At 38.7% G+C, this 22,325-nt stretch overlaps 1 protein-coding gene across 1 annotated transcript in view; it reads right to left on the bottom strand.

Annotated features, from left to right (window-relative positions):
• Positions 1–3,385: 3,385 nt before the first annotated feature.
• The window catches only part of LOC107089103 (multidrug resistance-associated protein 1-like), a 34,681-nt gene continuing 15,741 nt past the window's right edge, over positions 3,386–22,325 (bottom strand). Inside the window, exons 5-31 of the mRNA XM_015381666.1 lie at positions 18,946–19,068; positions 17,811–17,872; positions 17,543–17,674; positions 16,416–16,622; positions 15,258–15,435; positions 14,926–15,087; positions 14,748–14,840; positions 14,017–14,220; positions 12,595–12,741; positions 12,400–12,487; positions 11,779–11,848; positions 11,572–11,698; positions 11,297–11,473; positions 9,584–9,751; positions 9,218–9,401; positions 9,029–9,113; positions 8,827–8,944; positions 8,442–8,649; positions 8,046–8,356; positions 7,631–7,830; positions 7,302–7,428; positions 6,855–6,956; positions 6,619–6,765; positions 6,384–6,542; positions 6,096–6,262; positions 5,796–5,990; positions 3,386–4,729 (exon numbers count right to left, since the gene is read on the bottom strand). Coding sequence (XP_015237152.1) covers positions 4,621–4,729; positions 5,796–5,990; positions 6,096–6,262; positions 6,384–6,542; positions 6,619–6,765; positions 6,855–6,956; positions 7,302–7,428; positions 7,631–7,830; positions 8,046–8,356; positions 8,442–8,649; positions 8,827–8,944; positions 9,029–9,113; positions 9,218–9,401; positions 9,584–9,751; positions 11,297–11,473; positions 11,572–11,698; positions 11,779–11,848; positions 12,400–12,487; positions 12,595–12,741; positions 14,017–14,220; positions 14,748–14,840; positions 14,926–15,087; positions 15,258–15,435; positions 16,416–16,622; positions 17,543–17,674; positions 17,811–17,872; positions 18,946–19,068 — 4,050 coding nt within the window. The 3' untranslated portion in view covers positions 3,386–4,620. The remainder of the gene's footprint in view (positions 4,730–5,795; positions 5,991–6,095; positions 6,263–6,383; positions 6,543–6,618; positions 6,766–6,854; positions 6,957–7,301; positions 7,429–7,630; positions 7,831–8,045; positions 8,357–8,441; positions 8,650–8,826; positions 8,945–9,028; positions 9,114–9,217; positions 9,402–9,583; positions 9,752–11,296; positions 11,474–11,571; positions 11,699–11,778; positions 11,849–12,399; positions 12,488–12,594; positions 12,742–14,016; positions 14,221–14,747; positions 14,841–14,925; positions 15,088–15,257; positions 15,436–16,415; positions 16,623–17,542; positions 17,675–17,810; positions 17,873–18,945; positions 19,069–22,325) is intronic.

The raw sequence follows: 22,325 nt of genomic DNA on the forward strand, positions 1-22,325 counted from the left end.
TTGCACACCTAGAAATCTTATACTTTTAAACTGTTCGAGATTTTTGTTTGTTTATATAGTTTTGATAAAATAGTTGTTTTTTTTTGTGAAAAACGGATAATCTGAGACTTTGCTATTCACATCCCCATCTATTGGATTGCTTCAGCTTTTGCCTTTTGCATTTTATACTTACAAAATACTAGGTTAAAACTTGGAATGCATACGGCTCTTTCATCTGCATTTAAAGATTAACCAATTCCTGAATCTACTTTATCAAATGTATCATCATAAATAATATTAATAATCATAGTAATATTTATTCTTATCTCTTTATTGTTGGAAAACATTTTCTTCAATGTTCTCTTTTTGCTGTCCTAATTGTTTTCTTAAAATTCATTTTAATTATGTATTGCGTGCTAAATTTCAACTTGTTTAAATGCTTTATTGCTTTCTTTAAAAGCTTTCTCACAGCTTTCATTCCCTTATGGCACTTTTTTCTTTTAAATGATTTGGGATACTTCTTGCAGCCCCAGCATAGGTGATCCCTTGTTCAGGTTTTTCCTTCTGAGTTTACTCTGCTTGTTACTTTGACAAACAGTAATGTATTTACTTCCTTAGTAAAAACAAATTTTATCAGCACTCACCTCAACAGCTCTCATCATTTTTTAAACGCCCTATTTTCCTTTATTTTGGTTCTATTTCCATTTTCTTTTATTTCTCCAGTGGTTATTTTTAAACAGACTCCACATATTATAAGCAACCTCATGAATAACCGTTTGCTTTATAATTGTCTGCCATCTAGTGGCCAAATATTGTATCTGCAATTATGGTTGAAAAATGACAACACATTTTTACTTCAATAGGCTAACACATGAATGCTCGAATCTTAAAGAACCAAAAGAAAAGAAAAAAATTAACTTATAAAAATAGTTAAGCCTAAATCTATGTTAATTTTGAGTTACTTTAGACTTTGAGCTTTTCCTCCTGCCCTTTGGCTCTAAAGAGGGATGTTACACACTGTGTACTGTATCCTAAAACAAGCAGCAACAAAGGATTTTGACCTAACTTTTTAAGATAATCGAAACACCTGCAGCCACTCTGTCGACTTAATGGTTTCTTGAAGTTAAACTATAGTAAATTATAGCTTGATCATTCAACACACTTTAAAGCTATAATTACAAATAGGAAAAAAAAAAATCCATTCTTTCTTAGAGACTTAGACTTAGAGTCACTATCTCGTTACAGTTTTAACTTTAAGATTTATTTAATGTATTTTGATTATCTCTTTATTGGTGTTTTCTTATCTCTTCATAGTAATTCACCATTATTTATTAAATATGTGTCTCATATTGGTCATTATGTCTGGCCTTTAAAGAGAGGCTGCAATTCTCTTTTATTGCACATCATTCGTTTATCGTATTTTTATGCTTTAAATCCCGATGAAACACCTGGAAAAAGCTGAATGATTCTTAAATATCTGCCTCTGAATGCAAACAAAGCCAATGTCATTGTCTTTGGACCAAAGTCTTTGAAAAAGAAGCTGTCACTTCATCTGGATGAAGATTAATCAGTGACAGCTTGCTCTGACATCAATCCTGAGATCTGGAATTGGAAATTCAAACATTGAAAATTCAAACCCTGAAGATTCCCCAAATCCCTCTAAAAAGGTAAAATCTGATGATACTGAAATCTTCAGCTTCAACATCTTTTCAATTAGAGATTATTTCAGCATCACTACGGGGTTCCTGTACCTAAACTTCCTTCAGAGTCCTTCAGTTTTTCCGGTACTCCTTATTATCAGCTTGTAGGGACATCATAGCTGCAGGAACTTTGCAGTGACACTGAATAAATAAAATGCTTCATCTGAAGATAACTGTTTCATCACCAGTGTTTCCTTTTTTAAATGGAATTTTGAAATTTCAGTGTTTGACTTTTGCATACTGAAGCGCGTTGATGTGTGAGAATGACCCAGTCAAAGGTGACACATATATAAATCAGTTATTATCATATTAGCAGTGGTGAGTGGTCAGGGCCTACACCCTGACCGCTCACCACTGCTTATATCAATCAGAAATACTAACCTACATTCATGACCTAAACTTTAATTTTCTTATATTACAATGCATGCTATTCATCTATTTCAAACAATACATTAACTTAATTTTTCTTGGCTGTGCTGCTTCCATTACATTTATGTGGTCGCTATATTTTTTGTCCAATCAGATTTCTGCCTTAGTGTGTTGCTATGTCAGTCAAATCTGCCCAAGGCCTTCAGAATCAGCAGTGCTATATCCGTTGGTTGTGCTGTTTTTTTTTACATCTCTTTGCAGGTGATGAAGCAGACAGAAGGCCTTTTATTGTTGTCTCCCTTTTATCTCCTCTTTCTTTCATCTTTTCTTCTTTTTCCAGTTTTTCTGTTCTACTTACATTGCAGTGTCAATATAATCTGTAATACTCTCTGCATGAATTATAATAAAGCTTTTTACATGCATAAATCAAGCGGAACACTATGGCAATAGAAGTACTGCTTCACTTGTAAAAGCAAAATCGGTTGGGCTCTCTTTTGGCATCAAGACAATAATTCTTAATCCACAATGCCAGACAGGACACTGAAAAAAAAGCAGTGCTGGCTGATGTTACCTTAATACCCCATAGGGCCAGCTACTGGGGCAGCCTGAACATCAGCATTTTCTGTCCTCTGATTGGTCAGTCAGAGCAAAATGTTAATGACTGATATTAAATGGAGATAGTAAGACTTCCCACACACAGACAGTGGGATGGAATTAGATTATAAATAATCAGCATCTCTGGTGAGTGTGATATATTTTATCTTCATGCTTTATACAATATATTATCTATTAGATGCATATTGAATCTAAACAGCTATTGGTGATGCAAATATGGTGGAGCTGTGGTTATAGAGGAGAGGATTACCGTTGCCCTAACTGGGCTTTTTGCCTAATTGATCTCTGTATTCACCCTCACACTAATCTTGCTCTCAGTTATATGTGCACTTGCTAAATTTCATATTTGATGGTTTCCTTCATTAAAATATGAAAGTGGTGATATTAACCCCTTAACATCGATCGTGGCAAATATACCACAAACAATTTGCATTCCAAAGATAGCATTCCTCTTAAAATGTGTTGTACATTTTATACTCAAATATATACATACATTTGGACCTCAGGGGATTTGCAGGTACTGAAGGCCTAGGTACCATATGCACCACCCGCCACTGCATATAAGTCATTATCATATAAATATTTAATAGTTTACTGATGCAACATGTTAAAGTGGGAAAAAATCAGATGGCAATGAATAATTTTTTAAAGTGCTGTAAGTTAGTTCACTTATCAAAAAACAAGAATAAAAATAAACTGAGTCAGACATAACCACAGATTCAAATAAAATTTATTTTCCAGCATTATATAGAACAAGACAGTACTTAAAAGGTCAGTGAAAATAAACAAGCCTCTTATAAAAAGTATAAATATAATATATTCCTCAGAATTTTAAGGACACTTTAAACATTTTTGACCAACAACATAAATAAACACTGGGCTTCTCTTTAAACACATTGTCTAAACCAGTAAGACAAAAACAGTAAATACTTCTTCTCTTTGGAAAGTTCATGGGGTTCTTTCCTTGAATCAAGACTTGACTGGACTATTTACAGTCTGTAATGTCAGCACCTTAAGAGGTGTTTTTCTTCTCCCTCTTTGTGTATGGTGTGGCTTAAGCAGAGCGAGGATCCCATAGAGATGTATCGCCATTGTTTTAGAGAGGCATTCTCTTCATGCATGGTGGTTTTCACTATTGGTTTCAGGTTAAACCTAACCGACAGGGTCGCTCTTGCCTTTTTTATGTGTTTACTTTGTCTAAAATAAACCAACAGCCACAACATAGTTGGACCACTGCTAATGCTTCGGTCTACTTCACTGTTTTTTTTCCTCCGTCGTACTGACATATGAAAATAGAAATGGCCTTAAGTTTTACATTTTGAAGGCTGTGAAAACCTCACTGCCATCACATTTGCCAGCATGAACCCTGCAAAGGTTAGTGTGTCAAAATATTTCCTGACCCAATTTATGGGAGGAGAAGACACAAATGTAGACTTCTGTCAGTTTGCAAGTACAAAAGTGCCTCTTTTTTAGTATAAAAGGCTAAAATGTGAGTAAACATCAATGTCTATGCCTGAGAAAATGTCAACAAACGTCTTGTGCTTTATAGACACACAAAAAAACAACACACATAACACATCTCCTATCCCTAAAGAGAATAAAAATTAATCATAAAGATTTGTGGAACTCTTCAAGCCTTTGTCTTCTGAACCTTCACTGCTCTATGTACATTATTCTTTAAGCTTTAAGACCCAACAATCATCTATAGCATTGGTTTAATATTACTCCTCTGAGATTAACAACTGTCTTGTTCTGAAAAAAAGACAGAGTGCCTTTGTGTTTGCTACAAGGACTGTGTCAGCAGCTGCTCATGAGATTCATTGACAATGCCCTTGTTGTAATAGTTTGGAGTTGCCACAAAGTTTTAAAGGGCCCAATTTAATGTTTTCCATACGGTTGCACAGAAAAGGTCCCACATCTGTGCATGGAAGCTATCAGTTCATTTGTACAGAGAGACCTAAACCAGCCCAGCTTCCAAGCACATTCTGTAAAACTGGCCCCGCTTTGAGATAAGGTTGGCTGGAGAGTCCATCTCAGAAATGTGGCCTCTATCCATGACGATCACTCTGCAAAACAGCAAAAACATAGAAATGCAGATTTAGTTTAGGTCTTTCCATTTACAAATCCTAAGAGCTGGTGCTGGATTTCCACTGAGATGGTAATATGTGTATATATATTAGTGTTGCACCAATACAGATACCAGTATCGGGCGGGGCACTGATTCAGCTCTAAAATGGTGGTATCGGCGAGTACCAACAAATAGGGCACCGATACCATTTTGAGAGCCAAAAGTTTATTCAACTATTGTCGCCCATTCCAGGTAGGCAATAAAATGTTCTACTGGATTCACTTTGTATTAGTATTTTTTCTTGCTTCACAAAAGGTAGGCAATAGCTTGACAAAGCCATGATGGCAATTACTTTACATCCAAGTAGTATGCAGTTCTTCATATATACAAAGACACATCAATTTCAAACAGATGGTATCGGTATGGTATTGGTATCGGCCAATACTGCAAAGCCAGTTATCGGTATCAGGGCCAAACACTGGTATTGGTGCAACACTAATGTATTTAATAATTCATCCATAAGGCACTTTCGCCAATTATTTCAATATGTACATAACAGCCAGAGGATTTTTCTTTCAATGTAAGGACAATTTACATGGCCTACAAACCTCTCTACCCCAAGTGCCCCAAGATGTTAGATAGTTAGAGAGTCAAGATAACTTCTGCTCAGGATATGAATTTACTTCAACCTTTTACTTTGTTTAAGATATGGTCGTTAGATGTAAGAGAAAAATAATCATTCATAAATTTAATTGGATTAAAGCCTTTGACTTATCAACCATTTAGGAGTCACACATTGACTCTGACTATAGCACCACCAATATGGATGCAGGTAATAATTAGGTAATGAGGTATTAGATGTTTTTACCATGTTTTTGAAAGATTTATTGATTTTGAGTGGTTTAGGGTGGAATCCATTAAAACTGATCAAAGGTCTGAGAGCCCCAAGCAATTCAGCTCACAGTCCCTTCATGGATAGAAAACCTATTGAGAACTAGATTGAACCTTTTATTGTAAATCAATTAGTGTTCACTGACTCTATGAGGAATACTGATGTAGCGTACCTTGTGTAGTCCATGATAGTGTTAAGTCGATGAGCGATAGTGAGCACGGTGCAGTGCTCAAACTGTGTGCGGATTGTCGACTGAATGAGAGTGTCCGTTTCCAGGTCCACAGCAGCTGTAGCTTCATCCAAAACCAGGATCTTGGTTTTCCGCAGCAAAGCTCTGGCCAAGCAGACTAGCTGGCGCTGACCCAAACTGCACACAAAAAGTTGAGAGGTACAATTATGTTTAAAATGTCTTTATAAGAGTTCTTACATGATTCACAAGAGAAACGAAGGACTAGCATGTGGAAATGTGTACCTGAGGTTTTCCCCTCCCTCTGAGCATTCATAGTTGAGTTTGTCAGGCAGATTTGACACAAATGTTTTGAGGTGTGCAAGCTCCAGGGAGCTCCATATTTCCTCATCTGTGTAAGTGTCAAAGGGGTCCAGGTTCATCCTGAGGGAGCCCGAGAACAGCACAGGATCCTGTAAAGGGGAACAGAAGAAATTACAGTTGTAAACTGTTAATATGGCCCTAAAGATAGATGTGTGACTGTGGCAGTTCACATGAAAAAGGGCAGAACTGTCTCCAACTTTTCTACTGCACCTGAGGAATAATTGTTATGCGGGATCTGAGGTCGTGGAGTCCAATGTCTGCAATATTCACTCCATCAATAAAGATCTTTCCCTTTGCAGCCTCCAGGATCCGGAAGATTCCCAGTGCAAGTGAGGACTTCCCAGCTCCTGTTCTACCCACAATTCCAACCTAATAAACAGAGAGATTTCTGATATTAAACAGGAACATTTTGCAATCCAAGTGTTAAAGGTAAGAGATAAATTACCTTCTCTCTTTGGTTGATATGCAGTGTAATGTCTTTAAGAGCAAGCTCAAGGCCTTTCCTGTACTGCAGCCCATAATCCTGGAACTCCATGGTGCCACTCTGGGGCCAAGCTGTTGGCAGAGAGCTGCCCTCTGTACTCCAGCTGGCCTGCACCAAGAGTAGGAAACAGTGAGTCAAGAACAGAAATAATCAATGTGGGGCTTTGCTGATTGTATGCATACAGTAGGAGCACTGACCTCCTTGGGTGTTTCGGCATATTCGTTGACTCTCTCCACAGAAACAATGTTATTTTCCACATCAGTCCAAGACCGTACGATCCAGCTGAGAATTCCAGTCACCTGCAACACAATATGGTGAGGAAATCGGTAGGTTTTTTTTAATATTTGCATAAAAAGGACTTATTTTTGTTGTATGTTTGATGTGCAGATGGACAGTACTGTATGAATGTTAGCTAGCTAAACATGAAAATACTTCTTAGGTCTTTAGATTTTGCTTCCAGAGATAATTTTTTTCACAATCTTTGTGGCTGGTATGGATTAATATTCCAGATTTTTTTAAATTCCTGTTAAGGTTTGCGGTTTCCTTATTAGGGATTGATTGATTAGCAGGTGTAGAAGTGGTCATTAAAGATGTCTTAGAAATATTTCCCAGTAGCATATGGGTGTGGTGTCATAATATCTTACCTGGAGAGAATGTGACACTGCTAGACCAACAATGCCTGGACTCAGGGTGCTTCTCCCCATCACTGAAAGAATGGCAGCAGCTAGGACCACAACGTTACCTACAAACTCCAGATTGACCGCCAACCACCTATAAACGTCACAGTCATTTAGCACTGGGGAGGGAAGGTTTAGGTACTTTCCAATGTTACAGAAGGTAATATGATATTAAAAACTCTTTGTATTTCCATCAACAGTATATTAACTTCACATAAAATGCAGGAATCTTCCTTCCCTAGAAACTTTTAACCCAACAAACACATCCTATTAAAAAAGATCATCTTTCTGCTCACCGTGTGGCAACAAAGCGGGGAAAATAGGAGGTTTGATTGAAGTCGACCTTTTCGTTAGCCTGCATAATGAACCTGGGCTGCTCTCCGAAAGCTCGGATCACGCTGGCACCCTGCACCGTCTCATTGAAGTGGGTGTAGATGGGTGAGCGGCTAACAGCTTCCAGTCGCCGCAGCTGACAGGATGTGGCAACATAGAAGCTCTGTGGGCAAGAGAGTGGAAAAGTAAAACGGCAGCTTTAACAGGCGCTACAACGGGGAGCACTGAGGGCTTTCCCATAATTCTAAATGAATGTGGGTTAATTTACGTCAGTGGAGTTGATTTTGGAGCCCAAAGCATTCCAAAAACATATGGTAAAAAAAAAATTCAAGATTTTGCTTATATCAGCATATTCGAGGGATTTTTTGCAGCACGTACCTGGACAAAGGCGTAAAGGAAAGCAAGAGGCAAGATGATCACAGCTGCAAAGGGTGTTGCCATGAGCACAATGATGCAGACTTCCAGAAGTTTAAAGACATAGCTCAGCATCATTTTCAACCCTTCAGGGACCATGCAGTCAATGGCATCGATCTCTTTAGCAAAGCGGTTCAGGAGGTTTCCGCTGGGCGTGGACTCGAAAAATGACATTGGAGAATGAAGAACATTGACCAGCAGGTCCATGTGCAGCTGCCGGGAAGCAATGATGCCACAGATGGAGATGGCAACAGTTGTACCAAAGATGGCAACTCCTAGAGTATTGTGAAATATGTCTGATCAAAACTATAGAAATGTGCAGCTTGAATTTTTGTCAAATCACAGAATCAACTCACTGACCTTGTACAAATCCAAGAGCTCCAAAAACAGACAGTTTGAGATCGGTATTAATCTGTGTGCCGTTAATAACTGGATCATCAGCCCACATACTGAGCCAGTAGTTGTAGGCCAGAGAGGCTCCTTGCTGGAAGCCGTAAAGGAAGACGATGAGAATTATGATAGCCAAACCAATGGTCTTGAAGTACTTTTTGTACAACTCCAACTTCACCTGCAATAGAGAAAGATAAAGACAAACATGAGTAAGGCCAGGTCATACTAATCTTTCTTGTATAAGTCACCCCAATGATAAAGAGATGAAAATGTACCATAATGTTAACATTGTGCAAGGAACTGAAAATCTTTGCTTCTAAGGAATACTAATCCCCCAGGCCGTATTTTGACTTACTCGTCCAGTGTGAGCTTTGTCCACCTGAGTTAATTTCCCTAAGTCCTCAGGGATCTGATCCTGGTCAGTTTCAGAAACAGGCTCCATATTTTGCAAGTTGGTATTAGTGCTATCACCTCTGGGTGGTAAGGAAAGGTCAGAGGTCAGTTTCAGTAGGAAAATTCCCAGGATTTTGGTGCACTTCTGCTTAGTTTTTGCTTACCCAATGAGCTGCTCCTGCGAGAGGTCTCTGGAAAAAGGCATGAAGTCGACCATGCTGAGTCGTGCATTGGATCTTCTAGAACCAGCTGCAATAGAGAACTTGTAATTAAAGAATGTTTACATGACCTTATTTAAAAAAAAAAGAAAAAACAAAAAGAAAATTATAGCTCCTCATAGATTTTATCTTCACCTCTCTGTATGACACTCTCTTTTCGTTCTGTGCTCGCAAAAGTGTGAATGAAGTCTGCAAAAGCACCGTGACGACTGAGGAGCTCCTGGTATGAACCGCTTTCTGTGATTTCACCGTCTACCAGAACAAGGATGAGGTCAGCTTGAGGGAGGAAGCTCATCCCATGGGTCACAAGTATGCGGGTCTGTTAAGTAAACCACAGCAGGGGAAAAAAAGATGTAAGTCTTTATCCAGCCTAAAAAAAAATAAGACCTAGCAAAGTACTGTAGTGGTTTCCATTTTGTGGCAACAATAGCATACAATTGTTTGTGATTTAGGTTCAAAACTTTGCTTGGCTCTTTGTAGACATTTCTTATCTGGTGTTACCTTGTCTCTAAGGACTCCTTTTGGCCCAATGACTTTATCAAAGATATGTTGACCCACGTGCGCGTCAACAGCAGAAAGTGGATCATCCATCAAATATACGTCTGCCTTTCTGTAGACAGCTCTGGCAAGGCTCACCCTCTGCTTTTGCCCCCCCGAAAGGTTAAGCCCCTGCATAAAAAACAAAACAAACATATATTAATATTCTGAAATGAGCCTGTGTGATAAAGTTTCACAATGTTAGAAATCTAAAATATTACCTGTCTAAGTAATCTGTCTTTTAAAGTGCTATCTGGTGCCTGACAACATGTGTCTTTTACTGGAAGCTGCAAGTTAGTTTTATCATTAGTGCCAAAAATTATGGCGAGTCCTTTAAGCCTAACACCCTTGTATTCAGTGTAATATTTAGACCTCATTAGAAAGAAAACAGTTTTAAAGATGCCATGTTGTGTGAATGGGATATCTTTCAAATTCAATTTAATTCAGTTTATTTATTTAGCTCAATTTCACAGCACTACATATACAAGGTACAATTAATTCAAAAAGACAACACAAAGTAACCAATTAAAGGGGGTGGCTGAAAAATACAAAAGTATTTAAAAGTATTGTGGAGGATGTTCTTTTTTCAGGTGAATCATCAGAATAAGTGGTCCTCCTAATTGTCAATCCTCTGATGATATGTTTACGTGAGGCCGTCCTACGGGCTGGTCCCTATTTTGCACTTATGATATAGTGGAAAAATTGCAAATCTTCTTTTGGAAAGTAAGATTTATGAGCGATGCAAACTTTTAAACAGAGTGTGCATGAGGAGAAATGGGCTTGTGCACGCTCTCACACACATTTAAGAGGCATTCCCTCTCAGGAGCAGGGTTGTGCATGTGCATTTTTTTTTTACGTGGAAAGGGTGTGTCTTTTTTTAAAAGTTCACAAAAATCTGCCACTGTAACTTTAAAAAGTGTGGGTAATTGTTTGAAATAACAAAGAATAAGAGAACGAGGGAGCAGATTAGATGATTTATACTGAGAAACCACTGATGTTAAAGTTAGACTCTGCTTTGATGCTTAACTAAAAAGTGTCTATGAAGTGTATCAGAAGAAAAGAAAGGCCTCAGAAAAGGCAGATATATCCCAGAATTATTTGTGCGCAGAGCTCTCCTTGCAAAACACTAAGGGATTTGCTGTCACAGTGGCACGCTATCGTTATCGGCTGTTGCTACCCGACAGTGGCGACTAATAACAAAAATGGTGTATGCACCGCGCACTGAAGAAAGACTTACGTGACCAACGGGGAGCAAAAACTACTGATTATCTGTCTGAAAGGTAAGTTAACTGAGTTTGCTATAAAGTCCACTATGTAGTCCCTGCTGTATACAGTGATTGAGGGATTTAAGGGTTAGAGCGGACGTTCGGACACAGTAAGCTTGTATGAGCAATTAAAACAGAATCTTTTACAAGAGCATGCACAAGGGGAAAATGGCTTTGTGCATGCTCTCACACGCGTTTTATAGGGTATATATCCGTTTTAAAGTGGAGGGGGTGGGTCTTTTAAAAAAATCCAAAAATCCTACATAATACCTCTAACTATAACTGTTTAAATGTTTTGTTTTTGACAAAAACTAATACTGAATACTGAATCTTATGTTCTAGTAATCCCAATATAATTTATTAAATAATTTGTACCAACAATTCTATACATCCTTCTTTATTTATGTCATACCTTTTCTCCAATTTCTGTTGCATCTCCAGCTGGTAAGATGTCTAGGTCAGGTAGAAGGGCACAGGCCTCCAGCACACGTTGGTACCATGTTTTTAACTTCTCGCAACCGAATAATATATTGTCCTGGACTGTGGCGTTCTGGATCCAGGCCTGCTGTGGCACATATGCTAATGTGCCCTGCAGGAAAAAAAGAAAAGAAAAGCAGAATCTGTTAATATTTGTTAAAACCACAGGCTATGAATAGATTTTTCTCCCAAGGAACATTAGCTGTGTACCTTAACAGTGACTTGGCCGCTTCTTTTCTCTGTTTCACCAAGCATGGCAGACAACAAAGAGGACTTTCCACTGCCCACATGTCCAACCACAGCAACAAGGGAGCCTCGTGGCACACAAACATTTATTCTGCCAATAAAAGAGGGGGATTTCTCTTAGACTCCAATGATTTTACCACAAGGATTTTATTTTCATTCCTTTATACTTACCGTTTGAGGCATGGTGGACCCTCGGGAGTCCAGCTGAATGAGCCATTCTCTATTTTCACATCTTCACCCTCTATACAAGGAAACAGAATCAACTGAAATTAACAAACAAATGGAATAAAAGGGGCATGTTCTTTTAAACTCTGCAACTAATGTTTTAAAAAAAGCAGCTACCCCTTGAAATCTCTCATCAGAGTGCTGTCTGGGCGTAATTACAAGTGGATTCTCCTAATCAGGCAAATTACAGAGAACCTTTGCCTTTCACAAGCTGTCTCAGGAAGTGTTGACAGATCTTAGACAGAGAAGTACAGTATTTGTCCTTTTTTATTCCTCTATGAATCATATGTCTGAATTTACGCTATGATTTAAGTGTAACCACTAAATGGGAACATCCTATAATTAACCCGTCTCCCAGCAGCCCAGGACCCAGGAAGTGACAGTGCATATGATCCATACAAGGCTGTGGTAGTCCACAGTTATAAACAACAACGTCCTTGCGGGATGTTTTTATTGATTACGACAGTTCACGATTTCAGGCAGAGTGGGAACACCTTGTGTATCCACTGAAATAAACCACATAGGAAGATTCAGGGATTTACTGGTTTCAATGGGTATAGCTCTTACCAGAGCTCAGTGGAGCCTTTGAGACATTGTCCACCCTCAGTTCCTCTGAGCATAGGTACTTTCCCAGACGTCTCAGTGAAACTAGAGCCTGAAGAAAATATTGATATCCAAATGTATGAAATATTAGACAAATGCCTAAAAAAAAAAAACCCATGATAAAAACAATCACAAGTATCAAAGAAAAAAAAACCCCACCTGCATAGTTGTGCTAATTGCAAACGGCAGCTGGCTGAGTGGAGTCTTCAAAATGTTGATCAATGCCATGGAGACAAACACCTTCTGTGCATCCAGGACATTTCTGTCATCCAGCGTTACATAGACTCCAAACATGGCAAAGGCAATCTTAGAAAAAAACAACACAAAAATGGGTGTTATCAAATATCTTTGAAGTTTACATTTAAGACTTTAACAAGTTCATACATGTATCTGACTGTGACATATTTATGAATTGAGAAAGAACAAAAAAAAAAAAATGGAGAAAAGTATTCCTGAAAGTTTCCTGGATGTGTGTATTATTCCACCTTTCCAATTGAAATGTGGCAAACAGAGGCTGGCTCTACTCTGCACTTCCGTTATATATGTTTCTAAAGTTCTTAATATCATCCATCTAGTCTTTGAGTATGTTAGAATTAATGAAATGATTGGAGATTGCACATAAGAAGAGCATAGGTCAAACCCAGCAGAACCTGAGAAAGGGCCTTAAAGGTATGCCATCCCTCAGGGAATCAACCACTACATTTCAGGTTTTCATCTAACAGAGCATTGGAATTAATATGTATGTGTACTGTTCACCACATTAGCAGAACATTTAGCAGCTGGCTAGGTCAAGTGGTAAGTCACCCGTCCTGCAAACAGGAAGCCAGGGTTTGTATCCCAGCTGGGGGGGCGGGGGGGTTAGGGCATAGTGGTTAGGGCTTTGTGCTTCAAATCCTGAGGTTCTGGGTTCAAGCCCTACTCCTAGACTGCCACTCTGGCTCTCTGAGCAAGACCTTTAACCCTGCTGCTCCCTGTGTGCTGCACAATGGCAGCCCACTTCTCCACAAGGGAATGGGTTAAATGCAGAGATTTAATTTAATTGGTCTGTACTTGTGACAGTGTAATGTAATAATAATAATAATAATAACAAAATGCTGGAAAAATTTTTTTGTACAACAATATTTCTATTAAAGATAATATGTGGGATTTCGTTTGAGCTTAGAAACTGCTATACAGCTTGATATCTTCACAAATGATATTTTTTACATAGGGAATGCTCAGAAGAAATTTTTTTAAAAAGACTATTGCAAAAACCTGGGAACATTGATTAAGACTAAATTCATAGATAAACATAACCTCCAGCTGTAAGGTAAATGAAAAGATGAGTCAACACTTTTGAACAGCACAGAATCTCAGTCAACAAAGCTTCAACTTTAAGTAGACGCTAGTTCAAACATGCATTAAAAAAAGCTATAATTCTGATTCATCTTGCAGTTTGAGAAGAATTCTCCTAGTCTCAGAATCAGTTCTGTTTCAAACCTTTGCAATCATAATAAAGAAGACGCCAAAACGTAAAGCTACCCAAGACAGGATAATTTAGTTAATGCCTAAATTGTAGGTTTTTTCATTTGGTTTTCTTACCAAAAAAGATGAAGAATTGAATGAGGCAATGGAGATGGAGTAAAGAATCTGAGACTTTTTCAGGGCCCTGAGCTCCTTCTCTCTGTAGCCCAAAACCTGCTCCAGGAAAGCCTTCTCCCAGGCGTAAAACTTCAAGATCCTTATTCCATTCAAGATTTCGTTCATCAGTCTTATGCGGCCATCCATGAACTTCATTTGAATCTCCTGTTGATGAGACAGATACAATTTACTTCCATTAAACTACCATCAAACATCAAGTTAACAAGTACCACACCAAAGCTAGGGCAGTCCTTCGTATGCATAAGTGTGTCCGCCCTCATTACAGCAGCAGTAGCATTCTCTGACCACCACGCAAATTGTCTAATTCAGTAGGAATTTGTTGCTTGTAACATTATAGTTATTTTCTTTTATTACATGAAAACAGCAATACAGCAGCAGTCACCGCACTGAAGACAATTTTTTGATTAAACTGGCACCTAAGTTCACAGAAACCGTCTGTTGTTTTTGCCAGAGAAATGAAAAATTATGTCTTGCCACTGCCCACCCTTTCCTGTCATTGTTTTTCAAGCACATTATATGGGCCAGACATCAAAAGGACAAGAGAGAATGTAGCACCCAGGCCAAACACCCACGCTGCTCCTCAGCCACTATCTAAACCAGCTGTGGCATCCCCACATCATGACGTGACGTGCCAGATGTCTGGTCTGCTGTAAAAGGAATCCTGCCTTTACCTGCAGCTTGCTCCTTTTCTTTGCAATGAATCCGTTGAGTGGGAAAATGAGGATGACGGTGGCAATTCCTGCCAAAGCAGATGGGCCTAAATGCTGATGAAAAAAAAAGAAGACAATTCTGAGCTAAATTATGGTGCATGCATGGAAGCCAACGAAAAAACATGACATTTCAACTAACCTGCCAGAGGAAGAAGAGACAGAGAGCAATCTCGATAGGAGCCAGCCAGACAGCGTTGAAGTAGACCACAAAATCCATGAGTTTCTGAGTATCTGCTGAGACCAGATTCACAATCTCACCTACGGTGCAGGTCCTCCTGGCAGAGCTGTTTATCACTAAAGACTGAATTGACGACAAGACATTTTTAGTTTTCAACATAAATTCATACCCTGGTAAAGATCAAACATCATTATCCACCTTCTTTAAAAGCTGTTAATCATACACTGAGATCAGTCTGAGAAGAGAGAAATCTCTTGTTTTTTTCACTTAATGTATAATTCAGATTTAATCACCTTCCTGTAGACCAAGCCCATGACTGCTGTCTTCACCCTCATGCCAACTGTGAAGCAGGTGTACATGTACTGATGGTTGAAGAGGGACTGAAGGCAGGAGAGGAGAAACATGAGAGTGGCGTAGAAGTAGCCCTTCCATAGAGGAGCGTCCTCATCCCTCATGAAGCCCAGAAGAAGACTGGGGGTAAAAGATGAAAGACTTTCATGTAATATTTTGCTTTTGTGATTCTTTTTAATAAAAAAAAATATTTAAATAATAACTGAAAAAAAATATGCATGAAAAATTTGTCCTGTATTCAAAAAGCAAGGCAGAGAAAGAAAGGCTTCAAATGTGTCAACATAATTTCTTTTCAGTCTGATATTGAGCACCGCTGTGGCTTCTGGCTGGCTGACAGGTAGAAGCTCATGTTGCACAACAGAGCTTAGTCCGCAGCCTGGCCACACTCACACACTCGGCCTGTGGCTCTCTTATTGTGGTCCGACAGCATTTCTGCCATTTAGAGCCCTCTCTCCCTTTCTTTGCCTCTTCCTTCCTTTATTGGAGCACACAGGGCTGTGGTCTCGTCTGCTCTTCTCACTCTCAGCTCCACGACCGTAATTAACACTTGCACTGATTCGGCGCGCAGCATGAACAACAACATTCCAGTCTGATTGGTGGGATGGCGAGGCGGCTGGTGGCGGGTCAGTTGCAACCTGTTTTCACTGCTGCCAGCTTTCTTTTTATTTTTTTATTTTAGTTGTAAATCATGGAAACACCAGTTCTGGTAACCCCTGGATATTATGAGCAAAACGTCTGGAAACTAATTGATATTTTATTTCAGTGTCTCATTAAAACTCAAAAATTTACCAACATTTCTGGGTGTGATTTTGCATCTTAGCAATATAAACAACTAAAAGTGGCAGGGTGTGGATTTATCCATCTGTATAAGATTGTGATATCACTGGCTGTTTGATGACTATACCAAAACTGGAAGTATTTTCAGCTTTGACTCCATGTTCTCAACTAAACTGTAGATCTGCCAAAGAATTCTTAATAAAAAAGGAATCCCTAAACCTGAGTAGTGTGACTCCTTTCATTCTAAGGGGATGATTTTTACAAAAAGATTTCAAACAAACTTTATAGGTTTATGGTGAAAATTTAAAATTGATAGTTTTTACCTCAAGACCTGAGGGATGGCGAACATGAAGGCATCATGGAATATGATACACAAGGTGCCAGTCAGGAAATATGGACCGAACTTGCGTGCCAGAGTCCTGAGCAGGAAAAACCCAGAGCTTTGCTCCTTCTGCAGCTTCCTGAGGAGCTGAGCCTGGTCTGGTAGCCTGCTGCCCAAAGCTGCACCAGACGCTAAGGCCTTCTGCTGCCTGCATGAGGGGTAAAAAAAAAAAAAAAAAAAGAAAAATATAGGAGTTATAGGCATGGTGCATGCAGCTCAAAAAAGATAATCAGTTTTTCTTGCCTTCACTGATTAACTAGAAAAATGCACCAACTGGTATGAAAATCAGGGTTTAAAGAAATAATAATTATACTTGAGGCTTTTCAATGCCCTGGATCACATTAAGATGTTTTTAAAATGACTCAGTGTTACAGTCATGACATTATATTACCTTTGTCCTCAAGTGACTTCTTATTGCCTATATTTAAACCTGACTGTTTGCAGTTGAGACATCCTGATTTTCACTTAGCTACTACAACCGGCGCTCTGCTCAGATCATTAACTGGACTGGCAACATGCCGGAGGGATATAAAACAAGATTATAAAACTGAATTATATCTTTGGATGTGGAGCTATGACAATATTTCAAGCTGTTCAGTGGAGTTTAAACTCAAGCAAAACCAAAAAGCAAGTTGAGCCAGAAGAAAAAAAAAAAGATATAGAACTTTTTTTTTTTAATTCATCTCATGTTGGGAAGGTTTTTTGCAAAGAAAAAACAAACCTAATTAATTTACTTAAGGAGCTGTCTATTGTAAGGAACTGAAGACTATTAGTACCCAAGAGTTACTGCAATTAATTTATAAAATAAAATAGAAAAATCTTAAAACCATTAATCATTCCATTTATTTGTCAATACCATGCAATGACTAAGAGATACACTAAAATTTGTACATTAGAAAATACCAACCAAAACAAAAGTAAAATATAAATGCTTTAAACAGCACCGTATTTGATGCTGGACAGAGAAAATAAAAACAGCGCTTTGGCATCTGGGTTAAGGACTGAAGCAATCCCTTAACTAGCGGTCAATGTCCATTAAGAGAGGCGTACACTTAATAAAGTTCTCACTTTTGTAGTTTGGCACATTCAGTTTTCCAGTCCTGTTGCAGCTCAGAGATGATCTTGTGTGAGGTGTCTTCCTCTCTAAGGGTCCATAGGTCCTCTGCCTCCAGCGGGGTGCGATACCCTTTGACAACAAGCCTGAAGAAGGTTGCAAGGCAGATGCTTCACACCAAATCCATCATCAAAACACACATTATTGTAAACAAGTACAAAATGCTGCCCGCAAGTGAGTCAGTATGTAAAAAAATGAGAGGTTTTCAAAGAACCATCTTACCCAGTGAACCACCAGAAGAGGATCTTCGAGAGGAAAGAGGCATCTTCCACGGGACAAGGGTTCTGCAACAGATTAAAGACCAGACTTAATAGTTGTTTTTGCAGAAAAACGCTCACCACCAAGAGGCTTTTTAGAAACACACGCAGCCTCACCGAGGCAGAGCTGGCGGATGGTTGAATGCTATGCCTGTGAGGGGTGTGTTTGGGAACACTAATGTCTGTAAACAACCCGGTAAACTCAGGTGGTCCGCTATGTGGAGTGGAGGCCGTGAACTCCCACATAGCAGAATAAACAGGACAACGATGACGTTGATGAGGTCTAACGCAGAGGGAAACTGTGTCATTGCAAACTTTCCTACACACACACAGACTTTATGAAGAAACATTGTGTTCTTCTGACACAGACTTCATAGCATGGCCTCCACCCTGCCGCCCCCTTACCCGGGTGTTTTCACTCCTCATTATGACACTTTTACTTTTTTGTCTCTGGACTTCCTGTCTTCCTGTAAGTAACCGGAGGATATTGAAGAAAAGAGGAAGAGTAAAAAGAGGAGGACACACCACTGGGTGTGTCCACCACGCCAGACTGTGGCTGCTGCACCCCTAAGCTCCTCACCGCTAACCAACAGTAGGTTAGGGACTTTTCTAGCTCTTATGGCTCCGTCACCGGGGAAATATAACATCACAAGCTGTACCAGTTTGATTGATTAGGACTTTATTTTCAGTCACTGCTCAGCTGCCAGATATTAGGAAACTATATGTATATCAAATGTTTGATTGCTTTGTGTTATCTGTGTTAAGTAATGAGTTTCCTGTTATGCAGCCACAGATTACACATCTAGTCGTCACAAACTGAATGAGTTGTTGCAAAGATATGCAGGAGCCCCCTGTCAAACACACACACATACACACGCATACGCTGGTTCACACCCTTCTCATAGGAAGCCAGAGTTGTTAAGTATAAGAGGAATGAGGGGGGTGGCGTTTCGCATCACTTCCTCCAAAAGGCAAAAATGTCTTGAAAACAAATCAAAAACAAACAACCACAAAATAGCCACTTTGGCATTTTTGCTTCCTGGGTATCATGTCATCATACATGTAATCGCCGGAAACGGAATATATTCGCTTCTGCCTACCTTTTCCAAGATTGGTTTTCCCTGTGGAGCCTGGTCCGCAAAACAGCACAGGAAGAGCTGGGCCAGTTGGATCGAGAAGTAGGAGAAGAAGGCGAGGTAACGTACGATATCAGACGCAATGCCCTAAAGAAAGAGAGGACAATTAAAAGAGGCAAATATATTCAATTACGGAAACAATGCATTAAGTCACTCTTAAATTAGGCTAATCTGCTATCACTAAGGGAAGAAAATCTGAAATATTCAACATATTCTAATATGTCCAGATATCTACTGACCTCTTTATCTGTTCAATTGCCTTTTCAAAGAAATTTCATAACAGCCAATCATGTGGCAGCAACTAACTCTAGTTAAATATCTTAATTAGGTAAGGACTCACTGAAGTTCCAAACGAGCACCAGAATGGAAATAATATATATAAATAATAAATAACCGACCTAAAGTGCTGCCTGGTTATTAGTACCAGATAGGATGGGTTGGTAGTTCAAATATTTCAGATCTGCTGGGATTTTCATAGACAACCATTGGTTGGTTGACATAGAACAGTCAGATAAAGAGAAAATATCCAGTGATCAGTGCCTTATTGATGTCAGAGGTCTATAAAGAACCACTGGACTACTTAGAGACAACAACAAGACAATCATCTTCTTTTTCCAAGTCAGAGATATATATCATTTTGCACTGAGTTTGACTTACAAACACAGTGCAAATACTACATATTGGTCAGAAAATAGCAGCTAGTGTTGCTGTGAGTTTTGGGAGGGAGATTTGGACTACAATTCAATCATGCCTGATTCAAGGTTGAAAACATATTAGGCTTAACCCTTAGCCCCTTACCTGCTCTGACCTATTTCTGAAAAACAAACAAAAACATTTTTATTCTTAGATTTCACCAAAAACTTTCTCTTGCTGCTTGTATTTTGAAAGGTTCATCCTGTTCAACACTTTCCAAGAAAGTAAAAAAAAAAAAAAGAAAGAAAGAAAAAAAATCCACTGGACATTTTACTTTATGGTGGACCAAAACAAAAGTCTTGTTTTGACTTAGAAAATATGCAAATTGACCTGGACAAACAAACGGGTTCGCCCCTTAGGATTGGGTGACGTTTGGGTTCTTTGTTAGCCTGCACTACCGAACATTCTCTCAGAAAACAAGCTACTGGAAAATCATGATTGAGAAACTATATGGAAAACTGACTACTGTAAAAAAATAAATAAAAAATGATGGCACCATGGCAATATGTTGCTTCCTGCTTTAAATAGCTGTGCTTCAGTGAAGCAGGATTGCTTATCTATTTTATTTCTAAATAAGCTTTTAATTATTAATTATTTTTTGTTTTGTTTTTGAAGATTAAATAAGCTACTGTATGCATCAAAAACCGCAAAAAGTGGGAATGGAGGTTCATCTCCTGGCATTGTTCTGTTTATAATCATGACTATCAAAATAAAATAAATTATATTTCTCGTATATAGTAGGTGGTTACGTTTTTTTTTCTAACTTCTACTTTATTAAAATGCACAGCATCCACTAGTTTATTGGGTGATTTGTTGCAACTAGTGTTTGAGTTTAGTTTTGCAAAAACCCAATGTGTGTTTATACAGCATTGGCTATCCGACATCATGCAGCATAGGATTTATGTATCAAGATCACAGATTCAACATTGACATAAGCAACATCAGGGTGAAAACCCAATGATTTTATTGCTGTGTTTTGTGTGAATGAACCAAAAGCTGGTGTTGCCTCTCAGTCACGCATAGATCCCATATCTATAAATAGGGAAACTGTGGTTTTACAAGCCAGCACCCTCACTTTCAATCATGGGAGCAGCTTTAATATTAACCACTAAGAGACCTTTATAAAAAGCAGGATGTGTATGTTATTCTTGACATACAGGATTTGTGGCTTCTGGCAGTGTGCGTTGTGTACCGCTGGGAAAACTCAGTTGCCAGAGCCAGCCTGCATAGCAGCTGCAGCATTTGTGTGTGTGTGAAAGTGGCAGCCCTTCCAAACAGTACAACTCTTTTCTCTGAGAAGTATGGAGTTTTGCCCAGAAAGCAGATATGAAGGGGCGCAATGCATATGGCCACACAGTGACAGAGTCAGTATGGTCAGATTGTGGGTGTGAAAAATTTAGGCCAGGCAGCTAAGAATGGCCAAACGTCCACAAACATGAACCCTGTCAACTAGGAGGGTCAATTATATAATGAGAATTAGATGTTTTAGTCAGAAAAAAAACAGGATTATGCCAGCTTAGATGTTGATAATGAAGAAAATGGCTGAACTGCGCCTCAGCTTTTACTTTGTATAAACAGTTATACATGTAAAATAATGAATTCTAGCATTGCAACTGCATTCATGTATATTAAACTGATGCTGTTTTTAAAAGTTAGTAAAGGTCCAAATTCTATGTAAAAGCTCAATCATAACTTGATTTATCGTATTATGGTGCACTTCAGTTAAACATTATCCAATCTAGCCGACTTAAGTTTAGCGCCATTTCTAAGTCCCCATTAAAGTCAGATGTAGACATTTGGTAAAAATAATTAAATGAAGAAATACAATAAAATTGTCTCATTATTGAAAGAAAACAGTTTAAGAAAACCTCTCTGGTTTTATTCTGAATCTATCCAATGATGCAACTGAGTGCTGTCATTTTGATGTAACACACGGATGGCTCAATCTAATTTTACAGAACCTACATTCAAAATCTGAACTCTTTATTTATTGTGTTGATGTAGGCTATCTGCTCCTGCATAGAAATGTTGAATTGTAGCAGCCGAACTAATGTTGATAAGCTAAAGCACCCCCCACACCATGGGTCATCATAGGGAGGCTGTGTTCAGGGAGATGTTACGTGCATATTATTCACCACACATAACTGGGCATGTGAGCCATGTTTTTAAAATGTTAGGCTTTGCCATCGTTGGCTAATTTCGGCAATTAGTTCCTCCGGATTGCTTTTTGAGTATTAGAGTAAAGGAGGGTATATATACAAGTGCATTTCACCAATACATTGAAAACAGCTAATAGGCTTTCTTCCAATTATTGTATTTATTGATGACATATCAAAATCAGAAACAAAATCTTTAGTTACACACAAATGTTAGTGGCTGTAGAGTGAGACATTGCCAGAGCAATCGAGGGGAGATACTTTTGCATGGTATTCTTACATTATGTCTCAGCTTTGAGTAAAACCAGCAGCTTTTTTTTAAAGTTATAACATGTACCTACAGCATTCTATTTATTCCACTCTTTAAAGAAACAATGGCCCAGTTAATGTGTTAGCATTGAAGATTTAATCTCTAAGCAGCTTTTGTCCATACGGCTGTCAAAGGAGTCTTTGAGACCCAGAACTTTAAGATAAGGGATAAACAGTATGAGGTGT

Source organism: Cyprinodon variegatus, unplaced genomic scaffold (assembly GCF_000732505.1).
Source record: "Cyprinodon variegatus isolate N-32 unplaced genomic scaffold, C_variegatus-1.0 Scaffold238, whole genome shotgun sequence".
Taxonomy (NCBI): domain Eukaryota; kingdom Metazoa; phylum Chordata; class Actinopteri; order Cyprinodontiformes; family Cyprinodontidae; genus Cyprinodon; species Cyprinodon variegatus.